Below are 20,015 nucleotides of genomic sequence, written 5' to 3'. Positions count from 1 at the left end.
CAATACAGTTACTTTGTTGAAATAAATGGATTACACGGCGGTACTTTCCTGTTTCATATTGTGGCGGGTCAGGACTGTTTGGGTTTGACAGCTACGTTCTGTTGTTTCAGGTGGCAGCGTTACGGTTGCCATGGTTACAGGGTGACGCTCTTTCTCTGCGTGTTTCCTGGGTGAGAGAGTGGCCTTTTGTTGTTGTTGTGCTAAGCTAATAGGCAGAATGCTACATGCTCTAAAGAATGTAGCCTCATGGGCAGTGTAGTCCGTGCTGCAGGGAGAATGCACTGCCATACCCGTTATGTGTCTGTGAGCGCGAGGAGGGAGAAAAAGGCGAGTGGAAAACTACGAGTTATCATCGAGCAGAAACAGGAGCTGGAAGCATGTAAATATAATAATAACCACTGCAGCCAAGAAGAGTGCCTGACGAGCCCAGCTGTAAGTAAGCTATTAAGACTCAACTGTACGCTGTGTTTGTGTTTTCCTCCGAAACAATACCGTATTTCCCGGACTACAAAGCGCACCTGAATATTAGCCGCACAAGCTAAAATCAGGGGAAAATCCTGTTTTGTACATACATTAGCCGCACCTGACCAAAAGCCGCAGGTGTTTCAATGTTGACTTATCATATGTAAGAGAATATGCACAAAGGGAATTGTCAGGAAAGAGATGGCTGTTTGGAGACACACCCCTTTTATTAATATTTTGAAAAACAAGTTATGGGTACATATTTGCACATGTAGTACATAACAGTAACCTACAGCACACCAGAAAAATAGATTCGGACTACCTTTTAGGCTCAGGTGCAGTGACACAGCTTTAACAAGAAGAAAAGTCAGTCATTCACCACCATCTTTCTCTTCTTCCTGCGCACTAAAACCACCAAAGTCCTCTCCTCCAGTGTCGGATACAAACAGGCTCAGGATGGCTTCGTCATCCACTCTCCGCTTCTCTCCTTCGTTGTCACTTTCAAAACCAAAGAAATCCTCATTGTCAATGTCGGAGTCCTCCTCTCCATCATGCAGCAGTCCAGCCCTTCAAAATCCGTTGCTGATCGTGGATGTTTTCACACTTTTCCACGCTGTCAGAATCCACCGGTGGAGTTGGGCATAACTTGCTTTTCGCAAGTTTATCGCCGCTCATCATCCACGCCTCCCGCTGAATGCGTAGCGCTACTTTGAAGTTTGTTTTTCTCGCTAATTCGTACGGCACTACGTTGCCTGGCGGACGGACATGTGACTAACATACCACTCTTGAACCCCGATCCTTCCGCCAGGCAACGTAGTGCCGTACAACAGCGGAACAAACAAAACAAATCGTCTTACGATATGACAAAAATCATGGACAATCCATAGAAAAGCCGCACCTGACTAAAAGCCGCAGGGTTCAAAGCTTGTGCAAAAAGTAGCGGCTTATAGCCCGACAATTACGGTAAGTTCCGTTGGAGCAGCCTTTCAACGCCTCTCTCTGTCTCTCGCTAGCAAAGTTGACCCAGACAACGAAGTAAAGCTATTTTTCGGCTACGAGCCCAACTCGGAGCCCGACATATTAGCCAGAGGTCCCTTTAATATGGTTTGGAGCCGTGGACCTTCAGTAATAGTAATAAATCACAGCAATAGTACATTCACGTAGTTTACCTGATTAAGACTTATGATGCTTTTTAAGTTGAGTTTCTTATAAGTATCAGACTATACTTGCTGCTGTATTAGATTTTTGTCAAGCTTTTACTGAAAGTCTATCCTTGGGTCTGACTCTTTCAATGTAGCGATTGAAAAGAAGCAGTAAATTAAATGCAACAGTCCTTGTAATCAGATTTTTCTCCACCTTGCATCTCATCTGTTGATACAAGTTTAATTTGGACACTTGTTCTTATGGTTTAATAGTTCAGAGTTTAAGCACTACCTAACATATCTCAGAAGGAGGACAGAAAACTAAATTGTGATTGGATAATTTAATCAGGTAATTTTAAGTATTTGGAGTTTAAGAACAGGCTAACGGTTAATTTCTTGCTAACTAGCAAATCACTGTTAGACACAGACTTGGATGACTGGCACTGCTGAATAATAAGAAGGAAAACGGTTGTTCATAGGTCATTTCTACATATGCAGCATGTCCTATTTAAAAGTGAATTTGTTAAGCTCCAGCTTTCTGTGTCGTGTTTTAAGTGTCTAAAAGTGTTTTAATAGCTTTAAGCTCTTCGCTGCCTTCCATTTTCAAAGTCAGAAGGAAGTGGCTGTGTCCACATGCTGCATATTGGTGTCATAAAGTGTGGGCGGATTAATTATCCTGACTGGTACATTTAGCCTCTTCCACATATGGGTAGAATGCACAGTTTGAATAGCAGTCCCCCTTTGGTTGCATTTACACTTTGCTTTTCCATTTATGATTTCTGCTTTTCTTTCTATAAACTGGTTAGCTTCTTTCTGAATGCCAAAATGCTCCACAGTAGTTTCCTTAAGTCCTCTGGTTCTGTAGTGTAATCACAAGTAAAGCTTGGTCACCTGCCAAGATGACTAGTAGGTTAAAGAACTTCCTCTGTTCCAGTATTTGTCTGGTGTTGTTTTTCCACATGTTCATGTCATTATTTCTCTCTTTTCTGTCTGTCTCTGTCTCTCTCTTTTTTTAGTCAATGGATGTTCAAGCTACACACCAGGCATTGGCTCTGTTTACAAGCTGTTTTGGTAACTCTTTGATTAACTAGACCCTGGGGTGCTAATAGCTATTACAGTAAATAGGACAGTTAATGCTGTCCCTGTTGGAGAGCTAGAGAAGGACAGCTGATCTAATGCACACTGTCTAACCTCACAGCAGAAACCTGTGAGCCGCAGGTCTTCCTTGAAGTCCAGGGCCCTATTTTAAGCATTAACTGTCATCTTTGTTTACACGCACGTTACAGCAACAGCTGGAGGAGGAGGCCGCAAAGCCCCATGAGCCAGAGCGACCCATCTCGCCACCACCAAGTGAGGCCAAGCACCGCAGCCTGGTGCAGATCATCTACGATGAGAACAGGGTCAGTGGAATACGCGCGCGCACACACACACACACACACACACACACACACACACACACACACACACACACACACACACACACACACACACACACACACACACACACACACACACACACACGCGCGCGCGCACCTTGCATTTGAAATAGTTTCACTTCATTTTGACTATATTTATCAGCACAAGTAAATAATAGTGGAGGAGGGCAACCGTTTCCTCATGTTTGGGTGGTTTTTGGCTGGTGCACGATAAGCCCCTAAATTAAGTTGTGCTGTCCTCTGAACATTCTCTGATGTGTGATGTATGCTAATTTTGAGATGAGAAGCTGCTCAGAGTTTGAAAATAGTTTCTGTAAGCTAATCTAAATTGCACAGCAGGTGTAGCTTTAAAGAAACCGCATAACATACAAGTAGTCTATAGTACTTTTGTGATTTTCATTAATACACTTACACCATAATCAAAGTGTGTGTTGCTCATGGTGGGTTTATACAGTCTGCAAGAATGTTTCTTTTTCTTTTCATTGTGATCTGTCGTTTTTAAATACCTTATTTGATTAAATTCTTGAAAAAAAGCCCAACCCTAAATTGTGTAACAGAGACGGTGAGTGTCACAGATGCGTCTCATACCTGTTCTCTAGTCTTTAATGTCAGGCAAGGCAGAACGACTTCCTAAAGGTCAGCATAGCAAGTATGATGAATTTACAGGTGTATGCATGCAAAAAAACCCAAACAAACAAAAAACATACACATATCAGGGAATGATACAAATGCACTTGTGTCTTTTATGCAGGTCTGTTTATGCAAATTCTCAATTCTTTCCAAAAAGAAAAATGAAGCAAAAATAAAAAAATTCATTAGAAAATGTGGCCAGTCTTATTTATTTATTTAAAAAGTCCAAATCAAGGCAATAATTATGTGCTGCAGAGAATGTTGTGTACAGAAGTCTATATTTGAAGTGATTCTCTGTGCTCTCGGTCCCTCTAGTGGTTGGAAGGAGGTTTGCACCTCCATTTTTTATTATTATTATTTATTTATTTTTTAATAAAGTGGCATTTTAAGAAGGGAAGTCCTCCTTTCATTTCACTGTGCCCCCAGATTCAGGAAAAGAAGCTGGATTTAGGAACAGGTAAACAACTAATTGTTTGCTAACAAAGCAAATTTCAATATTGTCAACATTTCTGGCACATTCAAGGCACCAAAAATGAAGAATTGATCGTAAAGGTGTAAATTTTAACCCTGATTAAATGTCATTCAAAACAAAACAAAAAACCCAGTTCAGGGACACTCCCCCCCCCCCCAAAATCTTTGCTTGTTTTGAATCATCATGGGCATGTCAGTGTAGGGTCATCCATTCTCTGTGTTATTCAGAGTCCGTGTATGGAGGCTCCAGTAGCACAAAGTGACGTGTTGGTCGTAGCCCATGTCTTTTACAGCTACGTTTTATGTCCTTGCCTTTGGCTAAAGGCGGTATGTCGGACCGTTACACAAAAAACAAACCGACAAATCTTGGTATTGTGTGTCCTGGATCTGGCTGCAGAGCAGAACATTTTTGCGTCATTTGTTTGCCTTCAGGTTTTGTTTTTGTGCAGAAGCTTGGTTTTTAGAGAACAATCATTTTCTGCTAGTTCATGGCCACAAATGGCATTAAAAGCCCTTTTAGGAGAGCTGGGGTTGTCCTTCACAACTATTACTGTCATCAGGCACAGCCGACTCAAAGCATTTCTGCGAAATAGCAGGACATTGCTTAAGAGTTATCTGGATGTGTACAAATCGCTGACTTGTAGCGTTACCTCTGTAACACTTCCCACTTCCCTCTCACTGACTTGGTGTACTTTGGCCTACTGCCGACCCTCCAACTTGCTTTTGCTTCACCCTCCCTTTCTATAAAAAAAAAAGAGCTTTTTTTTTTTCTTTTTAAATTTATTTCTATTTGTTCTCCTTCTCTATGAAGGAGTCTTAGGGCCATATTAAGAAATTATTCTATGTTTTGAGAATAAAGTCAAAATTTTGCGATTGAAGTCAAAATACTATTTTAGCTAAAATGTAGAGATTCCAGACAGCTTCTATACCCTCTACAAAATGCCTGGTGTTGATGATTTAGTAAAACAGATTGGACAGCTGTCTTATCTTGTGATACAACACGCATCCTTTTTATTGCACAAGGGTGTAACCATTGATATTCTTGCTATTTCATATTTTACAAATCAAGCCAAATTTTTATTTCTGGCTTATTTCCCTTCTGGCCAGGTGCAGCTTTCTGCACTATCTTTTCAGTGTCTTTATACTGTGTTTATGTGCTAAAAGAGAAATTTCCTTGTAACTAAAACGGAAAATGATGTAAGATTTCATGAACTCAACTACACAAGGCATTGTTTAGAGGGTCTTGAAACTGGAATCTCCACATTTCAACTTTTTTCTCAAAAGAGAATTTCACTTTTATTCAAGATAATAATTAAAATATAAATATGATGATCTTAGAAAAGTGAAATTTAACATAATACAGTAAGATATTAAATGAATCCAGGTATTGTGATCTGAGGCAGTAAAGATATCATGCTGAGAGAAAACAGTTTTTTCTGGCTTGGTTTTAAATACTACATGTGAATGAGTGTAAACTCTACTCAGCCCAGAGGTGATAATACACTTGAAGGTGTACGGTTGCTTCTAGAAACGCCAGGAAATCTTAGAATAACTTGTACAGCCCCATCTTTTTTTGCAGACAACAATTAACAGTAAATGGCCTGTTCTAGATAGAAATCATTTACGCCTGGCAACATCTGACTCAACGGCTCCTGGAGCGTGCGTGCGTGCGTGCGTGCGTGTGTGTGCGTGTGTGTGTGTGTGTGTGTGTGTATTAATGCACTCAAACTCAAAGCACACAGAGCTGTGGAGGTTAGAGCTTGCGCACTCGAAATTATTTTTTTTTTTAAAAGCAAATGATATATCCTCAAATGTTTGCTTTTTTTTTTTTTAGAGGTTGCAAAATAACTTGCATCCTTTATGTCCCTCAGCTTTGGTGCTATACCCAATTTCAAACAAAAATAATCACTGGTAGGTGTGTGCTGAACACCACCTTGAGTATGTATTTTAACATGTCGCCACACACAGGTGTGTATTTAAGCATCTGTCTATTATTACTTCAGCCTCCGTGTACCCTTTTGAGCTCATGTCTTTGTGTTGTCATTTGTTCCTGCTACACTCTGCTCAGCTTTCTCATTCAGGGTTACAGCCTCATTTCTGCTGACAGCCCCCCAACTCTGGGGAAGGCTCAGCTCGGTTTCACTCTTCTCATATTTAGAACACGGACACAAAACACAACAGGAAAAAAGATCCTGTGTTACACTGGCTTGTGAAGCTTGCATTGAGCTATGCTAAATTCTTTCATTATTCTGTGTTAAGTTTGCCCTCTAGGCTTTATCTTTTCGTACCTGTTTTTTTTATTTTTTTTTTTATTTATCCCCCCCCCCCCTTATGGGAGTTTCACAGGTTTTGTGATTGTAGTCACATTACACCCCCCCCCCCCCCCACCCCCCCCAAAAAACAAAAAAACCCCCCCCCAAAAAACAAACAAAAAACCACACTATTGTAGTTTTAGTTTGAGCTTATGACCTCCATCCATCCATCCATCTTCATCCGCTTTGTCCGGGGCCGGGTCGCGGGGGCAGCAGCCTAAGCAATGACCTGCTGGAGAAAATAGTTGATTTACAACTGCGCAGCCCTTAAGTCCAGTGTGCTACCACAGGGGAGTGTGATTGAAATAATGGAACCAGCTTCTCCGCTTCGGTTGTGTGATGGGCTATCTGTGGTAGACATGGATCGAGAGAGCAGTTATTAAAAGCATTGTCCCTCCCTCATGAAATAAGCAGAATAGTCTTGTCTGCTCCCCCTCCTCACTCTTTATCTCTGAACATGCCATTTCAAGTATTTTCATCTGAATGTGTGTTTCAAGCGGTTTGAGGTCAGAAATCATGCAGTCTTGTTCTCAAATTCGCTTAAAGTGTCACAGCCAGGAAATGAATATAAATCCTTGAGTCTCCCAATTCCCTTGAGGATGAAAGGCTGCTTTTAATAATTGCTGCTCATTAACTGCTTCTGTAGTGAGCAAGCTCTCTGAGGCAACACTCTGCAGCCTGTTACACCTACTCACTGGTGACGAGCAACAGGAATGAGGAAAAACTCTAATCAGACTGAAGGAAGAATAATAACATCTCGATACAGTATTTGCATTTGAAAGATATGTATGCTGTGCATATGTAAAGCATCAGTGCTTCTGCTTGCATTCATAGTAAGGGGAAATGCACGGTAGTTTTAAAGGTAGGACCTGTGTCATTTGGATTCCCTCTCAGGTGACCTACTTGTCAGCCTGTGTTGACTGAAGCTGAGCTGTGCTGAGCTTCTCTGGGGTCTCACTTTCAAGTCTGTTTGCATGAGTCTTGTATAAACTTAGAAGGTCCCCAAACACCTCCTTTGCTACTTCTACAGTGAAGAAACATGATGGGAGGTGAAGCGTGTAGGCTCCATCACACACCCACCCATTTCTCCCACATGCTCCTCTCCATCCACCACCCTTCTTTGTTTTATACTGCCAATCCTGTCTGTAATAGCCCTTTCCCATTAGTACCTACTTAGGGTTTTCCATTACGTGATAACACCTGATACCATATATGCTTTTTTTGGGTACCTACTTGACCGCGGTTCCAAGCGATCCAGGGCGACTGGAAAATATGACATCGAAAAACTGTGTGCCACCAATTGGCTAGTCAGAGGCATCACACGATGAGTCATTAGAGCTTCTGCTTCACGAAAATTGAAACCGCCGGTTTTAAAACCAGGCGACAAGGGAAATGGCTACACGGAAACAACACGGTGGACACGAGTCTGAAAAATGCCGCAGGCCGCCCTAGTTGTCGTGTTCTTGTCGCATACAAATGACGTCACGAGACGTTCGGACGCGTTGCTATAAAGACCCCGCGCCACCTTAGGCGGTACTCGATTGTAATGGAAAACAAGTCGAGACGGGTTGTACCACTTCAAGTCGCGTTGAGGTAGTACTAGTGGAAAAAGAGCTGAAGCCCAGGCAGTTTAGATTGATCATTGAGGAAAATGAACTGAGATGTGAAACGGAGTGTGCAGCGTGCCACCAAGGAGGGGCTGTTTGATTAGGCTTACATAGTGGAATAAAGAAAAGCATGAAAAAGCACTGAGAGGAGCAGTCTGGGCCACTGCTTTCAACATTTGTCTAGTGGAGGGAGCTAAATATAAATGTATGGAGGAGCAGAGCAGCAGAGAGGTCACCCCGAGATGGGGGTGTGTGGGTTTTTTTTGTTTGTTTGTTTGTTTGTTTGTTTTTTGTCGTCTCCCCCCCCCCCCCCTCCTTTTTTTCCCTTCTTTTTTTAACTGCCCAGCTTCATGCCCCAAAACCCCTCCTCTTGTTTTATGGTACCTGGACCAGGAATTTTGTTTTTTAAGGGGTTGATGGCTGTAGGTAGCTCGGAGCGTTCTCTGTCTTTCATCAGATGTCTCTTATTAGATAAGTACCAAAGCCTTGTAGCCCCCACCCCTCCTTGTTCCTTGTGTTTTTTTTCTCTTCTTTTTTTCTGCTCTTTCTCTCCCACTCATTTTTTGTTCCACTCCCACTTGCTTTCCTGCCCGCCTGCTCTTCCTCTCTTACCTCTCTGCTCAGGGGTGGTGAGTAATCTTTTATTTTTTATCTGAGTGAGAGAGAGAGAGAGAAAGGGGAGAGGGTGCTGAGGCAAGGAGCTGCGGCCCAGCTTCAGTTAAAAGCTCTAATAATAGTCAACGCATCCATCTCTCCATCCAGCCGGCAAGAAGTGGTGTAGCCTTAGTGATCAAGTTAGCATGTTCATTGCGTTGCCGTGGTGATGGCAGAGGTGCAGGCGGCCGGCTAATGTTCTACTTGTGTTTATCTTTGCTCACTAGAAAAAGGCAGAAGAAGCTCACAGGATACTGGAGGGACTGGGACCCAGGGTAGAGCTGGTGAGTAGAGACTTTACTTTATCTCACAAGTCAGTTTTAGCATTTCCCTTTCCTCCACCCCCCGTGTTTTTTCACAAGGTCACATTAGAGGGACAAAGGATGCTTAGGGGAGAGGAACAAGCCTGATCACATCATGACCAAGTGCTTAGGTTAAAAATAATGAAGTGAAAACATTTGTGTGCTATCTTAAAGCTCCATTAGGTGGTATGTTAAATATTTAATTTTAAATAAAATGACTCGCATGTTGCTTGTTCTAGCAGTCGTACTGAAATGAGTACTTCTGCTCCTTTATACATTTCCAGACTACTGTGTTTTTCTTCATCTACATCCTGATATACTATGTGTGGCCATCTGGCTGTCCATACATCTTACTCCCACATGCATAGTAGCACACTGAGTGTGTCCACTTGGCTTTTTAAGTTTTTTTTAAAAAATTTTTTTTATTTTTTAATGAGCCTATTCAAGAGCCCACGCAAAATACTATCCCTAGTTTATTTGTTTTATGAGTGAGTTCGCTGGATTGAATTATATCGTGTTATCGGTCTTCTGGCAGTCACAGCTTTGTATCAGTCTTGCTAACCTCTTGAAACCCTTAAATAATAAATTTCTAAAAGCTGATATTGCATAGATCCCAAAACTGCAACTTTCATCACGCGCTGAGCAAAATTCACTGAACCAGCAACAAAAGAAGACCGAAATTATATTTCACTTTTAAAAACTGTAACATGAATTCAGCCTTACCTTTGCTTTTTTTTTTTATACCAAAACTTTAAAAGTCGTGGCTATCTCTCATTTCTTGAAAATCTCCCACAATGCCTCAGACCCTTTCCTGCCAAAACGTTGCCATTTTCCGACAGTTACAGCGATTGAATTTAACAATGGTAAGTGTTGTGCTTTTTGCATTCACTTGTATTTCTCGCCCTGCAATTTCTGGTTGGTGGGGTTGATGTAAACGTTGTGAAAGTTACTGTGATCCTACTGGCTCAAATGATTAAAAGGAGGGGTCAGTCATGCAAATCGGCCAATAGAAGCCAAAGTTACTGCCCCTCAGAATTTTCAGGCCCACAGATTATCCATTACATTCATGGAAGGCCCATTATGCACATGTATGTGGGCAATTCGTCAGAAAATATTCAAATACAAGAAATCTTTAGGCATGTAAAGAAAGTTAATGCTGTTAATACCTAAGAAATTTCAATTTTCACTCACTGTGCCAAATTGCAATACGCCTGGCTATGTCTTCACTAAAACCTCTGCAACTTTTCTCAGTTTCACGCCGCAGCATTGCAGCTATTGCAACTTTCACCATATGGATATTATGCACACATAATATCCATATGGTGATTCATGATTTTCTGGAGTTTTGTATACTGCAGCATATTTTCAAAGGTCTTTTTTTTCATATTTTCTTAAAAATATATATATAGATTTTTTTCTTCCATCCTCAGTTACTTTGACACCTGTATTTACACCTCTGATAAGGTCTCACAAATTTTAGCTTTGTTTTGATACTAAGATTGTTTATCCAGAGTGTATGCAGAGAAATACTATATTTATTTTGGACATTTTATTTTTGAGCAGTAACCTCAGGAAAAACCCTGTGGTTTAAGGTCATATTTTATTTTATTTTATTTATTTTTTTGCTGTAAGATGAGAGTCATATTCATGACATGTTGGAAGGAAAAGTGACATATGACCTTTGTTTTATCTGTTATACAGTTGGAAAAAAATGGCTTTCTGTTCATCAGCTTTTTTTCCCTCCAATCCAGCCTCTGTACAACCAGCCATCTGATACCAAGCAGTACCATGAAAACATCAAAATGTGAGTTTGTCATTATATATGCCTACACACTCTTATCACTAAGTCTTTTATACACAAACACTAAAATACAGGTGTAACGTATTGAATATGTTAACTGACATGGGACCTCCTGTGGGATAAATATCACTTTAGAGCTCTTGATGGACATGTTTTTATATAAATTAATTACAAACGGATGTATTTAAAGATGTACACCGATTTAGCCAAAGCGCTAAACCCACTGACAGATTAAGTTTTTTGTGTCAGTGTTGTGGTTTTTGTGTCTTTTTTTACAATCGCACCTGTCAAGCAATAGAATAAATTAAGCTGCGAGTGAACACGAAGATGGAGGAGAAAAAGGCAGCTTTAAAGATCCAAGTGATTTTGGCAAAGACCGACCACTGAAAGTGGTTCAAAAACTGGTGAATTAGCGATAAGGTCATTGGTAGTCAGTGTGTGTTGATGCACATGGGATTGAAGAACTGCTGCTGTTGACCTCTGTCCTAAATGGTGAACATCGGTGTCAGAACTGGATCCTTCAACAGTGCAGGGTGTTCTCTTCTAAATAATGATTTCTTTTACATCATGTGGATGTTTAGGGCCACTTTTTCCCAAATTAGCGAAGAGATTTGAAGAAGATCTGGTGAAAACAGTGTTCATCTGGGAAAACTGGATTTTGCTTTAACCTACCAAAACATTAGATGCTTTCAGACCAGAAAAATATATACATTGTTCTAATTACCTAATATCCCTTTTTTGTGTCTCTGTGTGTCTGCACTTTAAGAAACAGGGACCGATAGTCTTGCTTCTAGCACAGCACAAACCTTTGACCTACCTAAGTGTATGGTTGGTTTTGATTCAAGAAGTTGATCTTCTTGAATCAAAACTAACCATACACAGCCCTCTGGCAGAAACCTGTGTTTAAAAAAAAAAAAAAACAAAGAACAAAAGTCAGTTTTATGGTAGGGAGGAAATGCAGTGCAAATTCACTTGTCAAGAGAGATGTAAAAACATTTGCTTGCATTTCCTGTCAGCTTGCAGCCTGTCATAACCACACACAGCGACACAATGAGAAATATTATGAAGCTGAATCCGGATTACAAGAAAGTCAAAAGGCCACAGAGACCAAAGCGGAGGAATATAAGTTGCTATGGTTGACTGGTTCCTGTCTTTTGGTGTCGACTGGCATATACTGGTAATGTAGGCACAAAGGATTTGTTATTCAAGCTTTTGGAAACCATCATCAGTGGCACCAGGACCTGCAGTTTGCTGGTAGAGACATCTGTTAAGGGTTAATGACTCCCTTTATACTTGGTAACATATAAAGAAAATAGTTAGTTTTTTTTGTTCAAATTATGTTCAAATTGAGTGCTTTAAACCATGGATGTAGTGTCAATTCATACTTCTCCTTTCCAGATATATTATTATGAAACATAACACACAACTTAAATCATAGTGTTCTCTGTCTTGTTGTTGTAGTTGTTGCCTTACCAGCTGCTAACTGGTTAATATTTCACCCTGCTGATCTCACTGCAAAGGGTCTCCTTTGCAACTTATCGGATATTAAGGATCTGCTGCTAAAGTCCTGGGGAGTCATCCTCCTTGGCAGGTCAGAACTGCTTCAGCAGCACAAGGAAGAGGTGCAGAAGACTCAGGAGCTAGTTTTAATGTTGCGACTGATTGATGTGTAATCAGTGTATACAAGGAATTTGAAACCATGATAGTAAAACGTTAAGAGCAACAACACCTACATAATGTAAATGAGGTCCACACAAGGCAATTCCTGTTATATTCTGTTAACTTAGCCTTTGTTTTTGTTTTTATTATAATTCCAACGATTGAAACTTGGTAACCTTAGCAGCCATTAATCCCTGCATTGGTTTTATATTGCCTCAGTGTGAGAAACTAGCTGCTTTCCACCACATCCCATATTTCAACTATCCTTTACCCACTGGCAGACTACAAACAATGACATTTCAGAGGGGGATGTGAGATAAGCTAAGTAGTGAGACTTGATGGAATTAATGTGTGTAACAATAGGGAGGCTAAGGGGTTAAAAAGACAAGCAAACACAAAAAAATGCCTACTGGAATAAGAGAGGAGCAGAAAGTATACAATCCTGTGTGGCACTGCCATGTCTGTCAATATAGCTTATGTCTATCTGTAATCTTTTAAGGACTGTAATTCACAGTGAGACACATCAAACGACTCTGGGAGGGTGTAGTGGCTCGCCTGCACCGTTGGCACTGTAGTTTGGGCAGTGGCGCACCACAAGATGTGTCTGACCTCTTACCCGCACACTGCTGTCTTCACCCCTTTTGATCCCTTCATCGTTTGATCAGTATTATTGCCTCAAAGCAATTAACTGAAAACTGTCTTCACTCTCTTCGTGTTTATGTTATTAAATACCAGTGTGTCGCTTTGAGCCTGCACAATTGACTCCTTTGTTTTGTTAACTGGTTTGATAACCTTGGTATTCATGTTGGGATAGGCGACTAGTAGTATCTCTGTGGAGCTCTGTCTCCATCCTAGTTCATCATCTCAGTGTATCATCACACAGTAGTAGTAGTGTCACAAAGGACATTTACAGATATCCTTTTTGTATGCAGTTTACTGTAACGGCAAATTCTAATTATGAGGTTTGAAAAGTTTTTTGTTTTTTTTTTCTTAGTGTGGTGGCACCACTGTAGAACATCTGTCACAATTTTGCATATAATGCGTCTTTCAGCCGTCATGTTTTAGAGGTATAATGCCAAATTACAGTGTTCTCCAATATCTCAGAAATGGCATCGGCTTACAGCAGGACAAAGGAAACCTTTTGTAAGTGTTCAGGGCTGCTAATCTTTCCCTTTGCCATCTGGTGTCTAGAGGACAAAGCCATCTCTGTCCTTAAAGAGCTTAATCTATCAGTCCTGTTTTTGCCATAGTGAGTTAGTTCTCATCCATTATAGGCCACACTGTGTGGACATCTACACTATCTAGCTGGATTTGGCAGCTTTTATCTTTCCTCAACCCTGCTGCAATGCCACAGCTCAACATGTGTCTGTGTTTGTATGTGTGTGTGCGTGGGAGTGTTTTTGTAGGTTGGGGGTTGAGGCTCTGTAGATCTGACTTGGTTTTGGTACTACAGATAAAAAGTTGGGAATGCGAGCAGGGCCATCGTCAGCATGTATATCTCTGCTTACTGAATGCTATCGTGCTATCTTTAAATTTTCACAAGAGTCATACACCCCTGTTAGCCCACTTCCTAGTTTTCCGTCCTTGTCCATGACCTGAAGGACCCTGCGGCTCAGCTGAAGTGACTAATGTAGAATAAGATTACATTAATCAGTGGGGAACGTGACCTTACAAGTGACAGATTAAGTGTCAGGAATAAAACTCTGTCTTGCAGCAAAGAAAGAGACAAACTGAGTGGCTGCCTAAGGAGATTACTGGCCCTGACCTTTATTTGAAGCTCTGTGGCTGGCTGTTCCCAGCACAGACAAGTTTTATAAGTTTGGCTCCCCTCGCTGTCCTTTCCACCCAGAAGCAAGTTTGAGTTTATCGAGCGGTGGCATACAAGGACAGGCATTGTTTGTGTTTATGTGAGTGTGTGAGAGTCTGAGAGAGAGTGTGTGTTTATGTGGTTATTTTTGTATTGAGAAAAGAAGTGCCGCACAGAAGCTCCTGAAATAATAGAAAATGTACCTGAGGATCTTGAGGACATCATAGGCTTGGCTCCATTATGTGAGAGAAATATGATGAAAGCCAGAGCAGTGTCTGACAATGATTGGATCCCCCTCACATGTTCTCACCTTATTCTTTTATTCCCATCCTTCTGCCCTCTGTTTTCTCCTCTTAGAAACCAGGCGATGAGGAAGAAGCTCATCTTATACTTCAAAAGGAGAAATCATGCTCGTAAGCAGTGGGTAAGTATAGAACTTCACATTTTTGACTCTCTGCTGGCCTTAGCCCGTGACAGATGACTAGTATGAAAGTGGGCCAGCTGCTCCTTGAAGTGCGTGGCCATTTTAGGCATACAAAAAAAAAAAGGTTGTGGGTATGATCTGCTGTTGGTACTTGCACTGTGCTCCTGGGAAACAATTGCTCTCAAAACCAACCAAAAAAATAACCCATGTTGTCATCTGAAAGTATAATTTTGAATTCACTGTACACTGTAATGAGCAGTGTACAGGGTTACCCAATGCTCCAGCCTGCCAGGGCCTGAGTAAGACTGAGCTAAAGAGCACGACTATAAATAAAGCTGAGATCAATGGGGTGAGTTCTGATGCTAGAGCCAGGCAGCCATTGTAAAATCAACTGACTTGACAGGAAATCATTATTTTTTACTGACATTTGCGTGTATCCAAAAGTAAAAAATCTATGATGAGAAAGTAGCATCTAATCTCTCAGTTGGTGCCAGAGGAACTCTGTCACAGCATATTCTGTATTGTAAGTTGATGTAAGAAAGAAAAAAAAAAATGGTTCAAATGCAGCACCTCATCAGTGTCACGGTGTCCACTCTTCTCAAAGTGAGGAGCTCCTTGTGGGCAAAGTGAAGGGGGACGTTACATTGTAATTTATGAGCCCGTCGAGGGTCGTGTCTCCACCAGGGTTAATGGCCTGCTTTACAGCCTGCCTGTGAGGATGCTGGGAAAACAGTTGGCTGCCGTCTGCCGGAGATTTGACTCGAGGCTAGACTCCTCGTAGAATACCAACACGTCACTTTGCCCCCTCTGAACACACAGGGGTGCATGGTAGGATACACCCAGGAGACGTAATATGAAAAATCATTTTGTTCTTTGAGGGTTGCCGTGTGTTTTAAGGTTTCCTGTCAAATCTTCAGGAAATGCATCTTCTCAAACGTAATACTCCTCCTAGTTCAAATCCAATATGGCGTAAGGATCATATTTAAATAGATCCACATTAGACTGAGCTCGTTTTGTTTCTGTGATCCTTCAGGAACAGAAGTTTTGCCAGCGCTATGACCAGCTAATGGAGGCTTGGGAGAAGAAGGTGGAGCGCATTGAAAACAACCCACGGCGCAGAGCCAAGGAAAGCAAGGTGCGGGAGTACTACGAGAAACAGTTCCCAGAGATCCGCAAGCAAAGAGAGCTGCAGGAGCGAATGCAGAGGTGGGATGATTTGTTTTCCCTACCGGCACAACAGACACTGTTAATGTAACAGACTCAATCAGTTTGATTTGTTGCCTTATTACTGCTGCTCTTGTAAAGCGTTAACGTGGATTTGTTTCATCATGTGATGTAGGTAGCTCACTGCCAGCAGTGTGTGGGTAGATTTGAATGAACGGGTCTTCTTTTTTTCTTTTTGTAGCCGTGTTGGGCAGCGAGGGGGTGGGCTGACCTCATCTGCAGCTCGCAGTGAACATGAAGTCTCTGAAATCATTGATGGAATATCAGAGCATGAGGTAAGCTCTTCTCTTAAAGTGGCTTAGCCCCTAGACTTGGTCTTCATGTGCATCTTGTATTTGTAAGTTCTTCCCAGTCAAGTTGGGAGAAATGTGATTATGCCTTAATATGTAAATCTGTATATGTGAGCGTTCACCTATTTCGTATTAAATATGTGAAGTTTGTGAGCTTAAAAATTGTCTATATGTTAATTGCTGCTGGTTTAAAGGTAAGTGCAGCTCAGGCCAAATATTGATGTGTAGCATTTTAGCTTCACTGCACTTTGGATGTTTTTTATTGCTCTTTTTTTTTTTTTTTTTTTTTTTTTTTGGTGACGCCTGCAGTTACTGGTGGCAGTATTGATACCAGTTTAATGCTGCACCTCACACAGTTATAGGTGTACAAAGAGAAAAAAGGACCAGAAAATCTGTCAGTAATTGGCCTTTCCCATCATCATGCTGAACAATCATCTTTTTTTTGGTTTTGTTTGTTTTTTGAAAGACACAACGTGAGTCTTTGAACAAAAACTTGCTGTAAAAGTGAAAGCTGGTTACCTTGCTAAGAAGTCAGAGGTGTGCTGTTGCCTGCAGCACTTCATCTGAACAGATCACTAGCAGTTCCTCCTTGTTTCCTTACTCTCTGTCATAATTCAAACCGATTCACTGACAGAGCAGTGCCAGAGCTGCTGACATAAACAATGCATTTGCTCTGACTTCAATATAAGTCAACTTGTGTTTTGTTAGGTGAATTTAAATGTGAAAATACTACAGTGGGAAATGTTTGGTTTGCTTCGGCTATGATAGTCTTGTCATCAGCTTTCCAGTGACTGGAGGGTTGCATGTCTAATCGACTGACAATAAATAATCGCAACATTGTCAGGAATAAATACATCTTTAGAGTCCTGACTTCGGTTCAGGAGATGAAGCTTGTAGTGAGGAAGAGGATGACGCTTTATCCAGATGCCAGGCGCGCTGTCTTTCTTTGTATTTTCACTTTTTTGGCAGGCATGAATAAAAATTTGCCTTCATGGCACTTTTCTCCTCTACCTTTGGTGTACTTTGTATGTGACCAGTCTCTAGCCACATGGATAAATGCAGTTAAGCAGAATGACAATGTAGATTTAATCCTCGCCTATTTTTATTTTTATTTTTTTTTAATTTTTTTACATTTCTTAGCATATAACCCTTTCAAAAATATGCCTCAGTTCACATTTCATTCCAGTAATTCAGTAACCAACATTTAAACATCCTCTGTGCAAAAATTTATGTTTCTAAAGTGAAACAGTGGAAAAATTACAGCACTGTCAATACATGAATATCCAGACGCTGTACAAAAATGTCCACTTTCGGCACACAATTGGACACCATACCATTGGAATTTTTTTTTATGTATTAAAGAGCAGAAATTAATTAATTTTATTAACAGGCCTAAAAATGCTTTTTTTAAAAAATATTTTTGAAGAATTAACCACACATTTACATGGTAATGGCCCTTTTCAGCAGTGCGCATAGAGCGTTTGATTGGCCTCTGGGGCTGTAACTTTGGTTTCCTTTGGTCAATTTGCATGATTGGCCCCTCTTTTTAACCGTTTGAGCCAACAGGATCACAGTAACAATGTCACGTTGACATCACTTCAACCAATCTAGAAGATAACCAGCCTTTCTTTAGCCTGATACATGAAGTCTGAAGAAATTCTTGTTTGGTTTTGTTTGTTTAGCAGACTTCTGCGCATTTACGTAACTGCTCGTTTAATCATGGCTTGTTTTCGGTGTGTTTGGCGGTTATAGAAATGGTTTATATGACATTTTTGCTGAGATTCAGAGCTTTCTGTGGATACCACACATGTCTGGACTTACATTTCTCACCTGTGTTATAACCAATTAAATGTGATCTCCTCCTTTTTGCCCCGGCACCGGGGGCGTGGGGCTTAAGTGGTTAAAAAAATGACCAACTATACTTTTGAGGCCACCACAACCCAGAAGCTAGCACAGCTGCTTTCAGCTGGAATGCTCTCAAAGGCTTTAGGAGTTTCTGGCAGTTGCTACTGGCTCTCTCACTGGTAGTCTTACCTCCTTTCTCTTTGCTTTATGTGCTGTGTAATCTGTACGGTTGACCCATAGCCTTAGCTCCAGTAATCATAGTTCTTGCCCGTTACACTCTGTGTAATTGTTCTGCGATGAATCTAAACCTTCAGGCAGAGAATGGGGAACTTTAGCATGGACTTCAAAATCACAGCTAAGTAACTGCCTGGAGATTTACAGGTTTTGGGAAGAGTTTTAGTATTAAAAATATTTTGACATTCAAGTGTTGTGGGGCATTTAAAGTACAAAAGCTAATAATTACTCCAGTTGAAATGAAATTCAGTTCTCAAAGTGTGTTTTCAAATTGAAAATATAGTCACTGAAAATATCACAGACCAGTCACATGCAAAGTACACCAAAGGTAGAGGAGAAAAGTGCCAAGAATGCAAATTTTAATTAATGTCTGCACCTTCAGACTCACGATATGAAGGATCACACCTATGTTTTATCATCTGAGACAGGGTCCCCCTCACCAAAGAAGTGAAAACACAAAGGAAAGACACAACGTGACTGGCATATAGATAAAACGTCATCCTCCTCCTCATCACAAGCTTCATCTACTAAACTGAAGTCTGGACTCTAACACACAAAAATATGCACAAAAGCTCGTACTTATTCCTGACAGTGTCATGATTACTTATTGTCAGTCGATTAGACTGCAAACCTTCAGTCTTTGGAAAGCTGACAACAAGACAGTGCTTTTCATTTACAAACCAGTCCTGAGGTTTTGGTTCTTTGTTACGTTGCAAATAATTGAGTGATGGGAAATAAGTCTGTGAAGGAGAGCTGCTATTAGACCTAGCATAACAGAGCCTGTTGAGTCACCAAATCACACTGAAATTCTGTGCTTGTTTTCCAAATGCTTCAAACATCATGTGCTACCACACAACTTTTTAAGAGAGTGCATGTCTGTATTAGCACTAGGCTGTATGTCTCTCTGGAGACCAGCCCCCTCACTCCAGGATGTTGATTTCTCTGTCTTGTGTGGGTTTGTGGCACGCGTGGACACTAGAACACAGAGAAGCAAATGCGACAGCTGGCAGTCATCCCTCCTATGCTGTTTGACGCTGAGCAGCAACGCATCAAGTTCATCAACATGAATGGGTTGATGGGTGACCCCATGAAGGTGTACAAGGACCGGCAGGTTATGAATATGTGGAGCGATCAAGAGAAGGACACGTTCAGAGAGAAGTAAGCTCCTTTCCTTTGATAATGACACTGCTAGAAACAGAAGCTGTTGGACACCCACAGCACAGCATATGACCAGACTGTTGGTTTTCCTTCATCTTTACAGGTTTATTCTGTTTTCAGATGCTGTATTAACTTTCAGTTCAGCTCTTACGTTCATAAAATTTCCTGAGATTTGCTTTTTATATAACATGGCGAACTGCGTCTTTTACTCCCTTTGAAACATGTGTGACTGAGAAAGGGTCAGGGAGTTGTTAGTAAGGAAGTGACTCTTCCTCTTTCGTGAGAATTGAGAAGAGGCGGTTCAGGCAGCCAAATCAAACCCGTGCTGTAAAATCGTCAACTTTAAAGTTTGGCCCCACATAAACTTCAGCTTCTTCTTCTAACAATTCTGATCTAAAAGAAATACTAAGTAACCGGTTTTATTTATTTATTGAAATATTTATTTATGTAATAGATTTTAGATTTAAAGCAGGGTTTTTGTTTTTCTCCTTTTTTCTGTTCTTTTTGTTTTATTTTTTTTAGGTAAGCTGAGTCATAAATTCTCATTTTCTTTCTGT

The 20,015-nt window shown here is 40.9% G+C and overlaps 1 protein-coding gene across 4 annotated transcripts in view; it reads left to right on the top strand.

Annotated features, from left to right (window-relative positions):
- ncor2 (nuclear receptor corepressor 2) overlaps nt 1–20,015 on the top strand; it is a 90,875-nt gene that overhangs the window by 34,095 nt on the left and 36,765 nt on the right. For all 4 annotated transcript variants that reach the window (XM_012917302.4, XM_023153246.3, XM_023153245.3 and 1 more), the window contains exons 6-12: nt 2,891–3,004; nt 8,942–8,998; nt 10,768–10,820; nt 14,641–14,707; nt 15,741–15,913; nt 16,113–16,206; nt 19,280–19,458. In XM_012917302.4, coding sequence (XP_012772756.2) covers nt 2,891–3,004; nt 8,942–8,998; nt 10,768–10,820; nt 14,641–14,707; nt 15,741–15,913; nt 16,113–16,206; nt 19,280–19,458 — 737 coding nt within the window. The remainder of the gene's footprint in view (nt 1–2,890; nt 3,005–8,941; nt 8,999–10,767; nt 10,821–14,640; nt 14,708–15,740; nt 15,914–16,112; nt 16,207–19,279; nt 19,459–20,015) is intronic.

The sequence above is a fragment of the Maylandia zebra genome, linkage group LG12 (genome assembly GCF_041146795.1).
Source record: "Maylandia zebra isolate NMK-2024a linkage group LG12, Mzebra_GT3a, whole genome shotgun sequence".
Taxonomy (NCBI): domain Eukaryota; kingdom Metazoa; phylum Chordata; class Actinopteri; order Cichliformes; family Cichlidae; genus Maylandia; species Maylandia zebra.
This window is presented reverse-complemented; position numbering and strand designations above follow the sequence as displayed.